The sequence below is a fragment of the Sminthopsis crassicaudata genome, chromosome 2 (assembly GCF_048593235.1).
Source record: "Sminthopsis crassicaudata isolate SCR6 chromosome 2, ASM4859323v1, whole genome shotgun sequence".
NCBI classification, from domain to species: domain Eukaryota; kingdom Metazoa; phylum Chordata; class Mammalia; order Dasyuromorphia; family Dasyuridae; genus Sminthopsis; species Sminthopsis crassicaudata.
Window position 1 is genome coordinate 29426476 of NC_133618.1, and position 19642 is coordinate 29446117.

At 45.8% G+C, this 19642-nt stretch overlaps 1 protein-coding gene across 1 annotated transcript in view; it reads right to left on the reverse strand.

Moving 5' to 3' along the window:
• Nucleotides 1-3264: 3264 nt before the first annotated feature.
• LOXL2 (lysyl oxidase like 2) overlaps nucleotides 3265-19642 on the reverse strand; it is a 138374-nt gene continuing 121996 nt past the window's right edge. Inside the window, exons 11-14 of the mRNA XM_074285580.1 lie at nucleotides 14139-14254; nucleotides 12421-12557; nucleotides 6288-6399; nucleotides 3265-5349 (exon numbers count right to left, since the gene is read on the reverse strand). Of these exons, the coding sequence (XP_074141681.1) occupies nucleotides 5270-5349; nucleotides 6288-6399; nucleotides 12421-12557; nucleotides 14139-14254 (445 nt within the window). The 3' untranslated portion in view covers nucleotides 3265-5269. The remainder of the gene's footprint in view (nucleotides 5350-6287; nucleotides 6400-12420; nucleotides 12558-14138; nucleotides 14255-19642) is intronic.

The window sequence follows — 19642 nt, forward strand, 5'->3', positions numbered from 1 at the left end:
AAAGTCACAAAAAAGCGGCTGGACCTTAACACTGGCGTTCTTAGCTCTTGAGTCAATAGTCCCCCCAGCTGGACCACAGCTGAGGCCTAATTGGGTTCCACTCTCCAAATCATTGAAATCATTAATGTGGTTAAAACACTGCAAGTCCTCAGAGTCATTGAGCCTTCTGATAACTCAGCAGGACCCAGAATTAAGAGCGGGGCAGGAACCAGGTGCAGTTCACTTGTAAGTCACAAGGGCAGAGATTAACATGTCAGGTGGTTTGGTAACTTTCTACTGCAGTGTGTCAGCTCTCTGGTCAGATTCCCCTGGAAAATAAGGAACTCCAACAAATCTAAATAGCATCATCACATCTTATTAACACGAAAACCATTAAATCCCATGACAACATCCTATACAGATAGGGAAACTGAGGCAAAGTGCCCGAGGTATCTCAGCTAGGAAGTGTCAGGCAGGATTTGAATCCAAGTGTTCCTGAATCCAAGCCCAGGGCTCTGTCCAGGATATGCTGTGAGATGACATATTTTACTTGACAGGGGATAGCTCTTCCCAACTTTCTAATTCTGACCTACCATGTATAGTGGTAGGCATAATAACACATGGTATCTTAAAGAGCTCTTCCAGTAAAGCCAAGCTGCTCCGTGACCACAAAATCATATCTTTAAGTCAGTAATTTCATGCTGGTGCCATATGGGATGGATTGCAGAACACCATCTCCCAAAGAATCAAAACCGTGAATAACTTTTAAATATTTATTAAGCGCCTGCTATGTACCAGGCAATGGAGTGATACTTGGAAGGGAGAAGTAGATGGCAATATATTACCCAAGATGACCTATATTAGGATTAGGTCTAAGGAACGGCTTGTAACATGTAAAACTGGGGGGAAAACTCCCCCTTCCCCTGTCCCCTTTGCAGATGTATGGGTGTGGAGCTGTGCATGTAATGTCAGGTCTTTACACTATGACAGATGCTGCTAAAGAATAACACAGAATCTTTTTATTTTGGTATTTTTTTTTTACATTTATTTTTAAGAACAGAATCTTAATCTCATGTTGTTCTTCAATGTATACATTTAGACAAGATTATTTGATAACTAGTGATGGCCTGGTATCATAATTTATTATAATCTTAATGTTAACATTAGATTAGTCAATGGCATTCTGGGAAGGGGAGCAAAGAGGGTGATGAAAAAAACCAAACTATCAAGAAAAAGTACTTAAAGAAAAGGGAGATGGGCCAGTTATGCCAAAAGCAGCAGGACCAATGGAATTGCAGACTTAGAGTTGGGCATCTAATGCCCTTATTTCACAGGTGAGGAAATAAGATCCAAGAGATGACGCCCAAGATCCCAGAGAGTCAGTGACAGAGTGGTCTCTAGCCATCTTGGCTTTACATCACATTGCCTCCCATCTACTCGTGAAACACGGAAGCCTCCAGTAGCCTCCAGTATGATGGGTCCATTGTCTGGAAAGGGTTTAGGAGAGATTTAAATGGCACCCTTGATCCATTGAAATAGACCAGAGATGCTTTGGGACTATCCTCTGTTACCTCAGTTACACTGTAACTGCCTTATCACCATACATAAGGGTCATACAAATATAGGATCGAGAGTGGGAAGAGATCTCAAAGCACCCAGTCTGGATGCCATATTTGTGTGTACTCCTTGGTTTTGTTGGTAACATGTTCCAACCAGCATAAGTCCTGAAAAAGAGACTCCAAGAAAAATAAAAAAGAATTCTGAGGGATGGTGGGACCCTAATCACTCTCAAAAAATGGTTCTCTTGTTTGATGAGATCCATGTATGTTCAACTGAGGCTGAGGTCGGGTTCGACACTCTAGAAGGTCAATTGGGTTTGGACAGAGATATTCTCCTGGGGTGACTGGTCCCAAAGGAGACCTGGACACAGTGTGGCTGGTTTATTACCACCTGCTTCTGATTCCAGTGGTCTTAATAACAGATCAAAGAGTAAAAATTTATTAAGCATCTACTGTGTGCCAGACATTGTGCACAGTGAAAAACACAAATCTATGCGGAGATCTTCAGAGTCCATCTGAGGGGTGACAGATGCATACCTGGAAGGGACCTTGGAGGCCATCAAGTCGATCCCCATCATTTTGTAGATTGAGACACTGAGAGTAGAAGACGCTTACCCAGTGTCACACATATGCCAGAGACAGTCCCTAATCCTGGGACTTCAGAGTGAATTTTCTTTCCACTATCCCCTATTTCCTGACAGGAAGTGGAGGCAGTAATGCCTAGTGGGAAGAGCAATGGAGGTGGAGTTAGGAAATTGGCCTTTGAATGTCCTCTCAGATCTCAAGTCATTCACTGACTCACCTGGACCTCAGTTTCCCTGTTTGCCAAATGAGGAAAGACTCTATACCAGAGGATACCCTCTTTTCCATGAGGCCCACAGAAAACTCCTTCACTCCTTCCTGGGGGGCTGTGACATCCATTAGAATGTAAACTTGAGAGTATGGATGGCTGTGTCTGTGTCCCCAGTAGTCAGGACAGAGCTTAGCACACAGTACATGGGGGCACGAGAGCTGACTTCATGTCACCAGAACTGTCATGTGGAGGAGAGATAAATCATGTTCTGCTGGACCCTACAGAGCAGAGCCAGTCCCAGTGTGGGCAGATAGAAAAAAGGCCAGTTTGGGCTTGATGTCAGGAAGAACTTCTGAACAGTGAGAGCCATCCTGAAGTTTCCTGGGGCAGTAATGAGCTCCCTGATCACTTAGAATCCTACATGGGAGTCTAGCTCTAGATCTGGAAGGAAGCACAGAGACCACCTAGTCCCTCATTTTATAGAGGGGGAAACTGAGACCCAAGATCACACAATATGTGGCAGAGGAGGATCTAAAGGGGATTATTTTTCAGGCAGGGGTTGGACGAGATGGTTTCCAGCTCTCAGATTCATTCATGTAACAAACATGAAGGACCTACTGCATGCTGAATGCAGGAGGAAGAAGCCATAAGATCACAGGATTTTGAGCCAGAGGGAAACTTATATCCAGAAAAAGAACACTGGAGCCCTAAGTTTCTGATGTCATGGGTGCCCTAGTGAATAAATTGCATTTTGTGGGTGAACTCATCCTTCCTGGAGGCCTTGCAAGCAAAGACTGAATGATATCTGGGTATGCTACAGAGGAGAAGTCTAAAGCAATCGGATGGCTAACTCTGTGATTTTATAAAGGGCTGGTGAAAGTGATGATACATGCACTTGGGCACACATGCTACCCAATGGAACCACACACGTTGCATATAATAATAACCTTTTATTCTGGGAACCAACACCTGTGATTCAAGTATATGTAAACATCTGTGGTGACCCGCAGCACCCGGTGAGTGTCTTCCCACCCAGGAATTTGTTTATAGCACCAATCATTCAGGTCAGCCGAGGGGGATGATGGTGGGGGTGGTTGTGATGATGGTAACGGCAACGGCACTTACACAGGTGGGTTTGCTTTTGGTTTCTTCTGTATGGTTGTGCTTCCAAGGGCCCAGATGCCCACATTAAATATCATTACATTTGGTTTTGGACATAACATGCAAATACAATGTAAAATTGGTATCCTTAAAAAAAAAGAAAAAAAAAAAAAAAGCACATGCTCTCCCAGTCTCCTGATCAGAAATATGTACAGGTAACACCAGCAAGTGGTGGAAAAGGCAGAAGGCTGAGTAGAGTGAGCAGTCACTGGATCCACGAGGAGTGAAACCAACTAGACTAGGGGACTAGCCTGGGCCAAATTAACTAGACTCTAGAGGACTAGTTAGTGTTAGGTGAAATCAACCAAGCTTTTAGAGAACTAGTTTGGGGGAAATCAACTAGATTCTGGAGGACTAATTAGTGCTGAGTGAAATGAGCTAGACTTTGTAACACTAGCCTGGGTGAAATCAACCAGATTTTGTAACATAACCTGGGTGAAATTAACCAGACTTTGGAGCACCAGTTAGTGCTGAGTGAAATCAGCTAGACTTTATAACACTAGATTGGGTGAAATTAACCAGACTTTGTAACACTAGCCTAGGTGAAATCAACCAGACTTTGGAGCACTAGTCAATGCTGAGTTAAATAAGATAGACTTTGTAACACTAGACTGGATGAAATCAACCAGACTTTAAAGGACTAGCCTGAGTGAAATCAACTAGGAAATAGAGAATTAGTTAAGGCTGAGTGAAATCAACCACACTTTGGAGGATTAGCAGGGAACCTGACACAGCCTCTGCCTTGAGAAAGAAGGGCAAGCTTTTTCAGCGATTACACCACCAGGGACTTTCTGAAATGTATACACAGTTCTGGGCTGTGTGGATTTCAGTGGGGAAGGAATTTCCCAGTCCTGGATGGTGATTTGCAAATGGAGCCCCATACACACTCGGTTTTGGAACTGAAGACACGGTCAATATTGCTTAGCTAAATTTGTAGCATGGGATGACTGGGGAAATAGCAGCATGGAGACTTGGTGATTAAGATGATGCTTTGGAATGGGTTGATGGAAATTAGGCTCTTGATGGATTCCCACCAAAGGATAGCTAGCTGGGGAAGGGAAGGGTACTAGGGGTGGGAACTAATCCTGGCCTTGAACTAGAGCTTCAAACCATGATACTGGGGACCTGGAGGCTGTCCCAAAAGGTTACTAATCTCTATCACTCAAGTGAGGAGGGGCACCATCTGGAGTCACAAAATCTCAGGGAAGAGGAGACCCTGGTTCCTCAGATAGGCATCCCTCCCAGCTTTGGTCAGCAGGATTTCTATCCTGAGTGGAGAGCAGCAGACCTAGGGCTCTTGGACAGGATCAGCTCATAGGGTCAGGGTCACCATTTTCCCCCTACATCACTCCCTGCTCATTCCCCCCCCAATACTATGCCCTGTTGTGTCCCCCTAACTCCTATGTACTGAGGGAGGGAGAGGAGAATAAAAGGGTTCAAATCTCATTTATGTTTTGGGCAGGAGTAAAGGATTTAGTGGAAAGGAGTGGGTTAGAACATGGACTGTATGATCTTGAGCATGCATCTTGTCCTCTCTGGGCCTCACTTGTAAAATGAGGGACCTGCCTAGATCTGTAGGGCTTCTTCTAGGTCTAGAACCTACAAGACCAGACCAAGACAGGTTGTGGGCCCCACCGCAGGAGCCCAAGGCTTTTGTCAGGGAAGGAGCATGGAGGATCCATCCGAGCTGTGCTGTGCAGTGGTTAGGGAAGGTCCCAGGGAGACCAGTGCAGTGAGACCCTAGGGCAAGGGGATCCAGGGGTCCAAGGCTGAATCTTCACTGAGTGGGGAGCAGATTATTTGTGAGTCCTCTGAAGTGATTAAATTTGTTCTCCGTTTCTTCACTGTAGGAGCCACCTGTTGGGGTGGGAGGAGACAGGGTAAGGGAAGACAGTAATGATTGATTTGAGAAGGACAAAGCCCATCTCTTCCTTCCTCTCCCCAGAAAATCTTTTAGGCATGCTGAAGGGAAAGACCACATAAGTATCTGAAAGAGGAAGAGTGTGGGGAAGAAAGCGAGAAGAAAGGTGCATTGCTACACAGTTGGTGTTTAATAAATGCTTGTTCCATTGAATTGAATCAACCCTAGAAAGGAAGGCTGTTGAGTGCTAGCACCCCACTCTTCATCTCATGTCAGAAAGAGAGCCTGACACACAAAGATGCCAAGTGGGCCAGACAACATGCACCAAACTGGTTGTTAAACTGAACTCCTACAATTTTGTGGTCACAGAATGCTGAGTTGGGTGGCCTCTGCCCATTCCCTTAAATAGCTCTGGACTCAGCTCTGCATGCCCTCCTTCTGCCAGGCGAGGCTGGGCGTGAAAATGTGGCCTCAGCCCAGGCCTGGTGTCCACAGCTTCCTTCCCCATCCCAGGAGGGGAGCTTGGCCCCTGGCCTGAGCTCACCAAGTGGCCACTGGCTCCCCGAGGAAGGAGACAGGCTGTGCTGGTATCCCAGAGTAAGGAAGGAGGCTGCTCAGTCTCTAGAAGGAGATAGGGCCCTGGGGGAAAAGATGGGGTGCAAGGGCATTCTAGAGAGAGATAAGGAAGCTGCTCGGGCCCCAGGAGGGGATGGAGTCCTGAAGATGGTGTACGAGAGAGAGAGAGAGAGAGAGAGAGAGAGAGAGAGAGAGAGAGAGAGAGAGAGAGAGAGAGAGAGAGAAGACACTAGGTTGCCAGAAGGAGATGGGTCTGTGAGGGAGAGAAGGAGGCTTCTCTCAGGCCCCAGGAGGAAATGGGTAAGGAACTCCAAGGATCTGGATCCCCCCCATGTCTTCACTCTGCCTCTGCACTCACCTATGTGGCAGTTGTACATCCAGATACGGTGCCCATCATAGCGAGTCCGGCATTTCATGACATTGTTTGTGTAATCTGACTCAGCCACTTCATAGTTGGGGTTAATGATGATCTGCAGAGGAGGAAGTAGGTGGGAAATCAAGTCAAGAAATTGGCTGAATGGAAGGGTTGGATTGTCAGCTCTAGTTCTGACACTTAAAGAGCTGAGTGATCTTGGGGAGTTCCTTTCTTTCCCTGGAGAATTGCTCCCCTTTAGAAAACAAGAACGTGGGATCAGATTCTGAGCTCCTTCCCAGACTTGGGCCTTCCTGATTCCAGCCCAGCCATTTACTGATTATGATGCCAATTGCCTTTGGGACTTTGGTCCACCATATCCTAGGATATGCATTTGAAAACACTGGATTTGTCCCAAAGATTCCTGGGCCTGACAGACATCACAATGTACTTTGAAAAAAAAACAACAACAAAAAAAAAACCTTCTAAAACATATTTCCATATTTGTCATCTTGGGAAAGAAAAATAAGACCAAAAAGGGGGAAAAATCACAAGAAAAAGCAAACAAATAAACAAACAATAAGATGAAAACAGGATGCTTCGATCCACATTCAGTCTTCATAATTCTCTTTCTGAATGCAGATGGCATTTTCCATTATGAATCTTTTGGAATTATCTGAGATCATCATATTGCTACAAAGAGCAAATTCTATCATAGTTTATCACACAATGTTGCTAATACTGTAAACAATGTTCTTCTGGTTTTGCTCACGTCACTTAGTTCATGTAAGTCTTTCCAGGTTTTTCTGAAATCAGCTTATTCATCATTTCCTTTCTCCCCCCTTTTCTTTCTTAAAATAATAGCCTTTTATTTTTCAAAATACAAGCAAAGATAGTTTTCAACATTCACTCTGGCAAAACCTTGTATTACAAATTTTTTTCCCTCTCCTGAACAGCAGGTAAGACAATATAGGTTAAATATGGCAATTCTAAACATATTTCTACCTTCATCATGATAAACAAAGAAACTCAAAAGAGAAAAAAAATGAGAAAAAAATAATCTAAGTAAACAAACAACAAAAAAGATGAAAATACTATGCTTTCGTCCACATTCAGTCTCCAAGTGGATCACATAACTATTGTGTCTATTCCATCACAAGTCTATTAGAATTTCCTCGAATCACCCCATTGTTAAGCTTCGAATCGTTTCTTACAGAACAATAATATCCCATAATACTCATATACCATCACTTATGTAGCCATTCTCCAATTGATGGACATCTGCTCAAGTTTCCAGTTTTTTGCCACTACAAAGAAAGCTGCCACAAACATTAGGTCCTATTCCCCTTTTTATGATCTCTTTGAGATATAAGCTCAGTACAAACATTGCCAGATTAAAGGATATGCAGTTTTTTTAGCCCTTTGAGCGTAGTTCAAATTGCTTTCAGGAATAGTTATATCAGCTTACAACACCACCAACTATGTATTAGTGTTTCACTTTTCCCACATCTCCTCCAACTATCATTATCTTTTCCTGTCATCTTAGCCAATCTCAGAGGTGTGTAGTGGTATCTTAAAGTTGTCTTAATTTACGTTTCTCTGATCAATAGTGATTTAGAGGATTTTTTCATAAGACTAGAAATGGCTTTAATTTCTTCATCTGAAAATCATCTTTTGCATATTTGCATATGATTGCATGTGTCTGGTATAAGATTGCGTGCTGTCTCAGGGAACAGGGAGGGGAGAGAAGGAGAGAGGGATAGAATTTGAAACTCAACTCTTAAAACAAAAATGTTGATTTATTTTAACATGTAATTGGGGGAAAATAAAATATTATCTTAATTAAACTATTATTACCAAAAAGGAAACAGGCCTGGGGAGTTAAGCTGCTTGTATAATGTTATATATAGGATCATAGAAGATCTGGAAGGATCTAGCAATCTAGTCTGATTTTCTCAATTTACAGATGAGGAAACTGATGTTAGGCAAGTGACAATGACAGGATTTGAACTTTCTTCTGCACCATACTGAATCCCTGTTCTTCTGATGACTAGCAATATAATGGTAGGCAGATGCTCTGAGTATCAGTTTTTTTTCCTTTATAGAAACAGGTTAGGCTAGGTAACCTTTAAGGTACCATTGGGCTTTAAATCCCAGATTGAATCATCAGAACTGTGTCCCAAGAACCATTCAGTTGTGTATAATCTAATTGTAGCAGTGGCTAGAAGCCCAAAGAGATTCTTCCTTCCTTCCTTCTTTCATCTTTCCCTTCCTTCTTCCTTTCCTTCCATGCTTCCATCCTTCCTTCCTTCCTCCTTTCCTTCCTTGCTTCCTTCCTTCCTTCCTTCTTTCCTTCCTTTCTTCCTTCCTCCATCTTTCCCTTCCTTCCTTCCTTCCTCCTCTTCCATCCTTCCTTCCTTCCTTTCTTCCTTCCTCCTTCCTTTCCTCCTTCCTTCCTTCTTTCCTTCCCTCCCTCCCTCCCTTCCTTCTTTCCTTCTCTTACTCTCTCCTTTTCTTCCTTTTTTCTCTTTTTTTTTGCTAATTTTTCTATTCATTTTTAAGTCTCCTCTTGAAAGGAACTTCTGAAACATGATATATGTGGAAATATATTTAGAAAACTTCACGTCTTTAACCTAGATTGGATTACTTTCTGTTTTGGGGAGGGAGGGAAGGAGAAAGGGAGGGAGAAAAATTCAGACCACAAGGTTTTGCAAGGGTGGAGTTGAAAACTATCTTTGTGTGTATTTGGAAAAACAAAATGAAAAAGCTTTTATTCTTTTTTAAAAAGTCACTGTAGAACTGAAGACTTGTCTACTTCTCTATCAGAGCAGAAGGACGTCAAAGGCCTGGGAGCCAGACATGATGTGTGGCAGGTGTTCCCCAGAAAATGAGAGAGACCCACACATGCATAGAGATGGACACAGAGGCAGAGACACAGAGAAAGATTGTTCCATCACTCCAGGATGGGGAAATGGCTGTGATTTCTAAAAGAACGATGACGTCAATGGGAGGCTGGGTGATGCAAGTGCTGTAGAAGATTGGCTTGGGAGTCCTTAGGCAGGTGTCCAGACCCCACATCTTACACCTACTGGCTGTGTGACCCTGGCCTGGGCCTCTGACCTCTGCCCTGGGCCCCTGACCTCTGCCTTGGCTGCTCTTTTAGCCTCTGTTTGCTATTGATCTTCTCTGAGCAGGAATTTGTTCATCAAGAAGCTACTACAGTCAACAAGCATTTATTAAGTACCTAATGTATGCCAGACAGTGTATTAATCACCAGGGTGATTATGTATAATTCAGGGTTTTTGTCCTCAAGGAGCTCACAATGATGAAATAATCCTCTGAACTAAAATAAGATTAACAATGGTAATAATAATAATTCTAAGTAATATTAATGGCTAAATTTGTGATTTCATTATCTTAAGAAACTTCTGGGTGAGGAAATTCCCTAGATGTCTATTATTATTATTATCATTATTATGGAAAGCATGACATACTCATCATAATCATTAAAAGCTGAGTCCTGCAAGCAATAAACTAAGCCAGAGGGATTCCCGTCCAGGCTCTCCCGCACCAGGCCGAGGGGCACGTCAGCCCGCGGCTTGCTGGGAAGGAGCCCAAAGTTGCCTGTGAGATGCCCATCCCAGCCTGGCCTGTGAATCCTCTTATCCCAAGGCCACCAGGGCCCTTCCCAGCCTGAGGACAGGCCTCTGGGCCCAGCCTGGAAGGGACCAGCAGAAGCTGAGCCTGCCTGTGGGCCCCACTTCTGCCTCCCTGGCCTGGGATGATGGGCCTCCTGCTGGACACTGCCAGCCCAGCCTTCGGGGATGGTTCTGATGTCCTCATCTAGTGGGCGTCAGCCCCCCATACCTCAGCGCTAGAGCCACACCCTTTGCGGGGGACATGGGCACCCTTACTTATGAATGGCCCTCTTTCCTTCCATGGTTTTTCCAGCGTCGCCCCCCTGCCTTGTCGCCCTGGAACACCACAGCATTTACCCTGGAAGCATCCAACACGGACCTGCCCGCTGAGGTCACTTTGGAATATTAATTCATTCATGAGCTGGCACTTCCTCAGGCCTCCATAACCACACGCACCAGAGGGGAAGTGTCTGGGAAGAACCGGCAGGCTGGGCCACAAGGCCCCTCATTCCCTGGGCCCCCTGGGCTCCTGTCTCCCCTGGTGATGGTGGAGAGGAAAGGCCATGGGCCAGGAGGTGAGCGGCCGGATCCCAGTCCCTGGTCTGCCTCGTCCCAACTCCTCCCGTTCTGGGCCTCTGAAGCACAAAGGCCTGAAGGCTCTTCTTTCTGCAGAACTTGTGAGGCTCCTCTAGTTTTTGAAGTATTTTGTCATCTGATCCTCACAACAACTTTGAGAGGTTGGCGTTATTAATGTTCCCATTTTACAGATGAGGAAACTAAGGTCAAGTGACTGCCCAGAATTTCCCAACTCTAAATAAGAGGTAAAAAACTGGATCTGAGCTCTGAAGTTCTGGGTTAAATATAACAGGGGATAAGGCCTTGCCCTGTGATTTCATTGTTATTGAGCTCTCCCAGGTGAGGAAACTCCTCCAGTGGAGCAGCTTGGTGCCTTATTTCTCTGTTTAACTGTCTCTTTTTCTCTCTGACTCTCTCTTTGTCTTTTCATCTGTCTTTCCCTCTTTGTCTCTCTCCGTCTCTGTGTATCTCTCTCTCCACATGTGTGAGTGCACACACACACACACACACACACACACACACACACACACACTCACACACACAGTAAAGCCCTCTGACAGACTTGGGGCCGGAGGCCCAGTCCCAGTTCCGGATGCCATCTGCTGCCGGGTTCTAGAGCAGGGTGACGGACTCCAGAGCGGGCCACATTGCGTGCACTTGTTCTCCTCACGGTGCACACTGCCACAGAGCTTCCCTGGTTCTTGCTTTTGTCCCAGGGGAGGGAAGGAAGGGGGGGCAGATGGGCTTGTGTTCCTTGGCAAAGCTGCCTCATGCTCTGGGGAGCCGCCCTGGGAGCTCCGTTGCCCGGGCTGTGGTTGGCAGGCCTTGGGGGTGGCCAGTGGCCTCAAAGCTAGACCATGAGCTGGAGAAATGGCCCCCAGACGTTCGCCCTCTCTTCTCTCAGTCTGCGGTTCTGGCTGGGCACTGCCCACATGCCAGGCTGGCTCGTTTCCGCCCTCCCCCATGGTCACTTTTTTGGGCATTGAAATCTGGTGGGGAGGGGCAAGGTAGGCCAGCCTGATTCTTCTAGACCATGTCAAAGCCGGATTCCCAGTGGTCACTCACCACACCAGGTAAGGGGAGGCGGGGCTGGAGCAGAGAAAGGCTCAGGGAGACCATGTGGGGAGCTTGGGGAACCTGTTCCAGGAGTGACTCCCCCCACTTCCTCCCTGCCTCCTCAGATACTTTCTAGCTGTGTGACCCTGGGCAAGTCCCATAGCCCTTTTGCCTCAGTTTCCTCATCTGTAAAATAAGTGGTGAATGGCAAATCCCTCCAGTGTCTTTGCCAAGAAATCCCCAGAGGGGATCAGAAAGAGTCACATGTGACGGCGCAGCAACAGCTGGGAGCTAACACTTGGATTACACTTGTCTGGGCTGTAATTTATCCTCGCAACTGGATTATAAACTCCTGGTGGGTAGGAGTGTATGAGAGAGGGCACAGTGAGTGCGGGAGCGTCACTCGGGGCCCCTGGCAACAGCGGAGGACAACCCCAAACAGCTGGAAACATGACGGGGAAAATTTAAGGAAATAAGTAAAAGTCCAGGCCAGAGATTGCGTCCGGTTGGGATTTTCGAGGTTGTTTTGCTGGTTTCTGTTGGAGTCTGACACCAGTGTCAGCCATGAGGGCTGGGGTCCAAGTCTCCCTCCCACCCCATGTGGCCCTGGACAAGTCATTTAACTGATCCCTCCATTCCCTAAGACTGAGTGCAGGGAGGACCCTAAGCTGTGTCAGCATGAGGGAAAGCGAGGGACAGCCCCCAGCCCACTCCCCAGCATCCTGGGGAGGTGACCTTTGACAGGAGGCCACAGTGGAGCCTGGTGAGGGTGGGGCAGGGGGCGGGCAGAGGCTGCTGGGGCAGTGCCAGCTCCCACTGCAAGGGCACAGACCAGCCACCCTCCTGCCCTGGGGGGAGTGGCTCAGTACCTGGAACACATAGTCCCCGGGGGTCACGTCGGTGATGTCCACCCACTGGCAGTCGATGTCGTGGCGGTAGATGTCCCAGCAGCCTAGAGTGATGCCCTGCTCGCCAAAGTTGGCACACTCGTAGTTCTTCTGGATTTCTATGAAAGGGGCAGGGAAGCAGGGCCTGAGGCTTCTCCTGGAGAGCTCTGCTGATGTGCCAACAAAAGCTGCCCCCCCACGTTTTACAAGTGTCCCCCACTGGCTGACCCTCCCCCCAAATGCAGTGTGTGTGTCTCTCTCTGCGCCCCCCCCCCGTCTGTCTCTGTCTCTCTCCATCTCTTAATCTCTCTGTCTCTGTTTCTTCATTTCTTTCTCTCTGTCTATTGGTTTCTCTCCCTGTTTCTCTTTCTTTTTTTCCTCTCTGACTCTCTGTGTGTTTTTCTCTGTCTCTGTGTTTCTGTTTCTCTCTATTTCTCTTTCTCACTATATTTCTCTTTGTGTCTCTGTATTTTTTTCTGTCTCTGTCTATCTGTCTCTGCTTCTCTCTCTCTCTGTCTCTGTCTCTCTGTCTCTGTCTCTCTGTCTCTGTCTGTCTCTCACACACAACACATACAAGGGCAACTAGCTGGAATATCCCCGTTTCACCAGCTAATACCCCATGTGAGTCAGATAGCATAAACAGTCCTTGCTCTGTGTTTTCAGCACAGCCAGATCCCCCTGAGCTTTCCAGGCCCAACCCAACCCCACATCCTTCACAGGGTCTTTCCTGATCTGTGGCCATCCCGCCCTCCGCTCCTCCCCGTCCCAGTGCACGCTGGCCCCAGGCCACAGCACGTAGGCCGTAGAGCTTGGCGCAGCTCTCCCATCTGTCTCGTTTCTTGCTGTTTATCTTTATTGTGTGAACATGTTTCTCTAACTAGCCTGAGAGACCCCCGAGAGCAGTGACCGAGGTTTCTCTGCTTTCACGTGGCTCCCTGCAGAGATGATCCACGGGCCGAGTGACCGAATGCTGGTGACCAGTCTGTGCCTCATCTGGAATCCCCCTGAAGCACGGCACGGGCCTTGGCTTAAGGCCCCCAGGGACTTGTGGTGACCCCCCCCCCCGCCTCCTGACATAGCTCCCCCCTGGGACTAGTTTTCATTGAAAGTTTTCCACAAAGTCCAGACCAAAAAGGTCTTTCTGTAACTCTGACCTCCCCCTGCCATGGATGGTCTAAACCTTCCTCTGCGTGTTTCCCTGAAGATCCTGAAGGAGGACTCTCTTCCAAGGCAAATCTCACTGACTCTGCCTTTAGGAGTGTAGAATTAGGACTTTTCAATCTGAAAAGGGAAGGTCTAGGGGCACCCCCTTTACTTTTTAAAGGAAAGGGGATTAGATTTGTGCGATTGGGCCCCAAAAGGCAGAACTGGGAGGAAGATGCAAAGGGGAAGATTTGATGGGGAATGGCCCATGAAAGCAGGTAGTGAGTTCCTATTAACTGAAGGTCTTCACATGGAGGCTGGATGACCACTCTTGGGGCATCATAGAAGAGGTTCTCAGTCAGGTATAGCTTAGAGTAAATGACCGCTGAGCTCTCCCATCCGGCACAGACAAAAAAAGAGGTGGGGAAAGTTTTCCTAGACTTGGTACTCATGGGAAATTATGACCCAGAAAGCAGATCCGTCCCTTCTAGGAGCTCCCACGCCCTCTGCTCTCCCTATTGCTCAGCCCCAGGCCCCTCACCCAGAAGGGAACCCACCTCCTTCACACTCAGTGTCCTCCAGGCAGAAGCTGGCTTTGTGACCTTCAGCCACCTTGGTCCCGTTGAGATTCAGCAGGTCATAGTGGGTAAAAACCTCCATGCTGTGGTAGTGCCTGGAATAGAGAAGGAGGAAATCAGCCTCTGCTGACACTCAAGGCTTCCCACAGGATCCTCCATCCCAACCAGCAGAGCCTGAGAGGCCCTTGAGTCCAACCCCCCTCACTTAATATATGAGGGCTGGAGCTTTCCATTGTGCCACACTGTCTGCCTGTCTGTCTCTGTGTTTCTGTCTCTGTCTTTGTCTCTGTCTGTCTCTCTGTCTGTCTCTCTGTCTCTCTCTCTCTCTCTCTCTCTCTCTCTCTCTCTCTCTCTCTCTCTCTCTCTCTGTCTCTGTCTCTCTCTCAGAGCAAGGACTGGAAACGCCTCATCAGAGATGCTACAGAGAAGAGTCTTGTCCTGCTGTGGGTGAGCCACCTGGCCCCTGACGGAGGTCTCTCTGTGATTCAGAGCCCAGGACCCCAGCAATCTGAGTCCCAGTCCCAGTGCTACTTGCCCCTGACTGGTGGTATGACCTGCAGAAGGGTAATTTTACTTCTCTTATTGTTTTCTTATCTGTAAAATGGGTCTAATATTCCATAGCCAATGCAGCTGTCCAGGGGGTTTGTAGGGATGCACAAAGAGAAAGTCTGGAAAGATCTCTATCCATTGGAAAGCTCAGTATGAATACAACAGATGAAGAGAAAAGGCCATTTTTCCTAAACCTCTTGAAGGAGGGTGATTTCTGGCAGCCCTGTGTCTTCCTTTGCTGCCTGGGAAAGTTTGATGGGTCCAGATTCCAACCATGACCCTTCATCCAGATTTCTGGCCCGAGTGAGGGTGTCTGGTGTGGGGAGGGCAGACATCTCCACCCTGCCAGTGACCTTAAAAGTCAAGGATGAAACACAATCCGAGGGCCCTGCCCTGACAAAAGCTTGAGTTTCTCTTAGTTGTACGTTATGGATCTGTCCCTATTAATTATGTGAGCCTTTTGGGGGGAGTCCCTCCATCTGTTTGGCTATTTTAAACAGGTTCGAGAATATTCTTCTTGTTGTTCAATCATTTTATTCCTGTCTGACTCTTTGAGACTCCATTTGGAATTTTCTTGACAAAGAGAGTGGAATGGTTTATATCATTTCCTTCTCTAGATCATTTTACAATTATATAAAATGAGGCAAACAGGATTAAGTGACTTGTCCAGGGTCACACAGCTAATAAATGGCTGAAGCCAGATTTGAACTAAATGGAAGAAGAGGAGCCTTCCTGACTCTCCTCACCCAGCTGCTCAAGCTCCTGGTGTGTTTTCAGGCTTCTGCCCCAAGGAAGCAGCCAAGGGTGCCAGTTTGCATTTTCCTTTGTTTCAGAGTTCCCGAGGCCAGTGAATTCATAACCCAAGTAACTGCTGGTGATGGGAATAGCTAGGCTGGACCACAAAAAGCAGACCTGGTCTGTTATTGGGCCCCTCCTTAAAGCTTTTCCAACACGACAGAACTTGCCTGGGCTTTGCCCACTGGCGTCGCCTCAGAGAACACAGGGTCCCCAACAAGGCACCAAGTCTCATCGGAGCAGGATTTGGCTAAGTAGCAATGGCATGGGACACAACAGCGTCTGAAGAATCAGGGATGGGTATCCCTTAGGGCAAAGCCAAGGGAATGGTGAGTGTGAGAAGGTATGAGTGGAACGTGGAAGAAGAACTGGAATAAAAGATTCCATCAAAGGTTTTCAGCTTCGAGTCAGATGGGAAAGTTCCAGGAAACGGGCCGGCTACGGGAAGGATGCCCCAGTGGCCCTCTCCTAATGCCAGGAGAAAGGAAGGAAGGCATCCGGCAGATCTGGTGACCTTCCAGTGGTGACTTATGGGAGAACATGGACAAAAGCATGAGCTACACATTCTCACTCTCTCTGTTGTTGTCTGCTTGCATTTTGTTTTCTTTCTCAGGTTTTTTTTTTTCCTTCTTGATCCAATTTTTCTTTGCAGCAAGATAATTATAAATATGTATACACATATTGGATTTAACATATATTTTAACATATTTAACATGTATTGGTCTACCTGCCATCTGGGGGAAGGGGTGGGGGGCAAAGAAGGGAAAAGTTGGAACAAAAGATTTGCAAGAGTCAATGTTGGAAAATTACCCATGTGTTTGTTTTATAAATAAAAAGCTTTAATTTAAAATTTTAATAAAAATAAATAAATGAATGAATGAATGAATGAATGAATAAATAAATAAATGAATAAATAATAAATGAATTGAATGAATGAATAATAAATAAATAAGCAAATAAATAAATAAGTGAATGAATGAATGAATAAATAAAAGAGAAGATGAGCTACAATCTGCCTCACTAGATGAAGCATCCATGTTTGGAATCACAGGTACCGTGGAGCATTTGAATATAGAGACAGTATCCCATGGACCATTGCTGCCGAAGGCCTTCTTTTTAGCACTATTATTCTCTCTCGGTAATACCAGATAATTGAACACTCCCACTTCTATGCTCTCAGAAGAACCAACCTTCTAGGGATCTCATGGGGCATTGAGAAGACACATGGTGGATGGCAGTGGTCTGGAGTGTGTGATTAGTGAGGACTTGGAGTGTGGAAAGTGTTGGCTAGATAATCAGTTCATCTAGCCTCAAATCCCATTTTCTCTCATTATTATCTGTGTAATTTCTGGCAAGTAATTTAATCTTGTTGGACCTCGGTTTCCTTGCCTGTAAAAACTAAGACACTGAGCTGGGATCTAGAGTTTGAATATCTAGGTTTGAAAATTGACTCTGACTCTTGCTAGCTGAGTGACCTTGTGGGCCTGACTTCTTATCTCCAAAAGGAGGGGTTTTCAGGTCTTTCCCAGACATCCATCAGTCATCTCATCCTCATCCTAAGTGGTACAAAATTTGCGTCAAAGATCACGCATGATGGGAATGTGAAATAGGTTAATCATCAAGAATATAATTAGTTCCAATATCCTTGTTCAAGCCTTGAACTCTAAACTCTTTGGACCTCAGTTTTCCCCATCTGTAAAATGAAAGGCTTTGGCTAGATGATCTCAAAAGTCCCTCCTAAGCTGCTATCCAATGGAAAACCTGTCTCTTCTCCATGGGTATCCAGGAACAGAGATGGCTGAGGAAAGGGCAGAGATTCTGGGGAGACACGGCGTCCTCTCCTACATTTTTAGGATTAAACATCCTGTGTGAGCATCCTCATTTTGACCGCCTCCTGGCATCAGGTAGCCTTCCCAGGTCAGCTGGGTTTTTATAGAAGACATGTGTGGGCAGTGAATGCCCTAAGAATAGCCATCTTGTGGTATCCACAGGAGGAGTAGCTTTAAAGGTTTTATTTTAGCTTCTCCTGGAGCAGACCAAGACCCCGGGTCTGACTAAGTACCTCAAAAATGTCTGCTTCATTCAGAGATGGGCTTGTGCTCCCATGTTTACCAGCTGGAAGTACCAGAGAGAAATGCGTTTATATTTCACTGTCTAAACAGAGTCCGGCCCAGGCAACAGACAAACAGTCTGGAGAAAGGAAGTTTTAAATTTGGGAATATCCCTCCTTCCCACTCTGGGCCCCTGCTCTTCTGAAGAGCCCTTTTCCTTTCCTCCCCCAAGACCATGGCGGGAGACGGCTGCTAGCAAAACCTGAGGACAGCTGGCGGTTTGTGGAGGGCCCTTTATCCGGAAGACTCGCCGTCCATGGAAATCTTCAAGCAGAGGCTCAGGGCCAGAATGTGGCAATGGGGACTCCTTTCGAGTATGGTTTAAACTGGATAGCTGATCATTTCAAACTGAGCCCTTATATTTTAATACTCTGCCCCCTCAAAAGATCTGTAATTTGTTTTGTGAGGACTTTCCCATCCCTATCTAGACCATAGCCCCTCCATTACTTAGCAGGTGGTCTCTGAGAATTTCTGTGGCAAATATGTTATCTTCTAGAAAAATTCCCTTCTATTTTCTCTTGGAAAAGGGATGGGGGGGTGACTGGGTGCTGCCTTCATTGGAACGGCCCTCCCCGTGCACCCCACCCAACCGACTGACCGAGACACCCACCTGGTGCCTTAGAAGCTTCAAATAAACTAGACCATGTGGAAAAAAGGAGGATGACAGTTTTGGGGCTAGAGATCAGAAGACATTTTTCAGTGAAATCTCCATAAGCCTATTCTTGGAAGAGGGAGTGTTCCTTGTGGGTATAAATATATGTCCCATATAGTCTTCCACCATGTAATCTCTGGGTGTGCTTCCATATGGATGACATAGATGATAATTATACTCTCCTTACATATAAAGGGGCAGATTCAGCATTAAAATGTCTGTGGGGATTGTCCCTGGCCATCCCTATGGTTTTTAAAAATGAAATCCATTAGGTAGTAATATCTTCAAGGTGTTATTATCATTCCCTGAAGGAAATGTATATTTATTCATTCAACAATCATTTATTTTGACTACTCTGTGTCAAGCACCATTGCAGGCAAAAATGAAATAGTCTCTGCCCTCAGATAGTCTATGTGCCAGGTACTGTCATAGATATGGAGTTTAGAGACAAAAAAAATTGAAGCAGTTCCTGCCCTCAGTGAGCTTTCATTCTATTGGCAGTGAGGGGAATGGGAGATATAAACAAACAAACAAACAAACAAACAAACAAATAAATGAGTAAGCACATAAACAAACAAACAAATAAATAAATATTTAAAAATAAATAAATAAAAGAGAAATAAATCCAAAATACACACAAAGTGAAAGAATTTTCAGAGCAAGAAGGGAACCAGCAACTGGAGAGATGAAAGAGAATCTCACATTAAAGATCTGAAGGAAATGAAGGATTCTATGAATAGACCCACACCCCCAATCACTGCCTTGTTTTATGGAGGGGCTTATACAGCTCAATGAAACTATGAGCCATAGTCAGGTCACCCAAGTCAACAGGTCATAGTAGAGAGTTCTGACAAAAAAAATGGCAAAACACTCCAGTATGTTTGCCAAGAAAACCCCATGGATAGAATGGAATGATAAAAGAGATGGAAGATGAATCCCTCCAGTGGTGTCCCCCATACTACTAGAAAAGAGCAGATGGCAACTCCAAGTAGTTCCAGAAAGAATGAAGCATCTGGGTCAAAGCTGAAAGGAAGCTCAGCTGGAAGTGCATCCGGTGATGAAAGATAAGTCTGGTCAATATTACATAAGAACCTGGAATGGGGGATCTGTGAACCAAGGTAAGCTGGATGTGGTCAAGCAGGAGGCAGAAAAATTAAACATCAGCCTCTTGGATGTCAATCAATTTAAATGGATAGGAATGGGTGAATTGAATTCTGGTGATCATTAAACATACTACTGTAGACATGAATCCCTTAGAAGAAACGGAGCAGCTCTCGTATTCAATAAAAGAGTGAGAAAAGCAGAAATGAGGTAAAATATCAAAAATGACAGAATAAGAGTTTGAATCTAAGACAAACTTTTCAACGTCACAATAA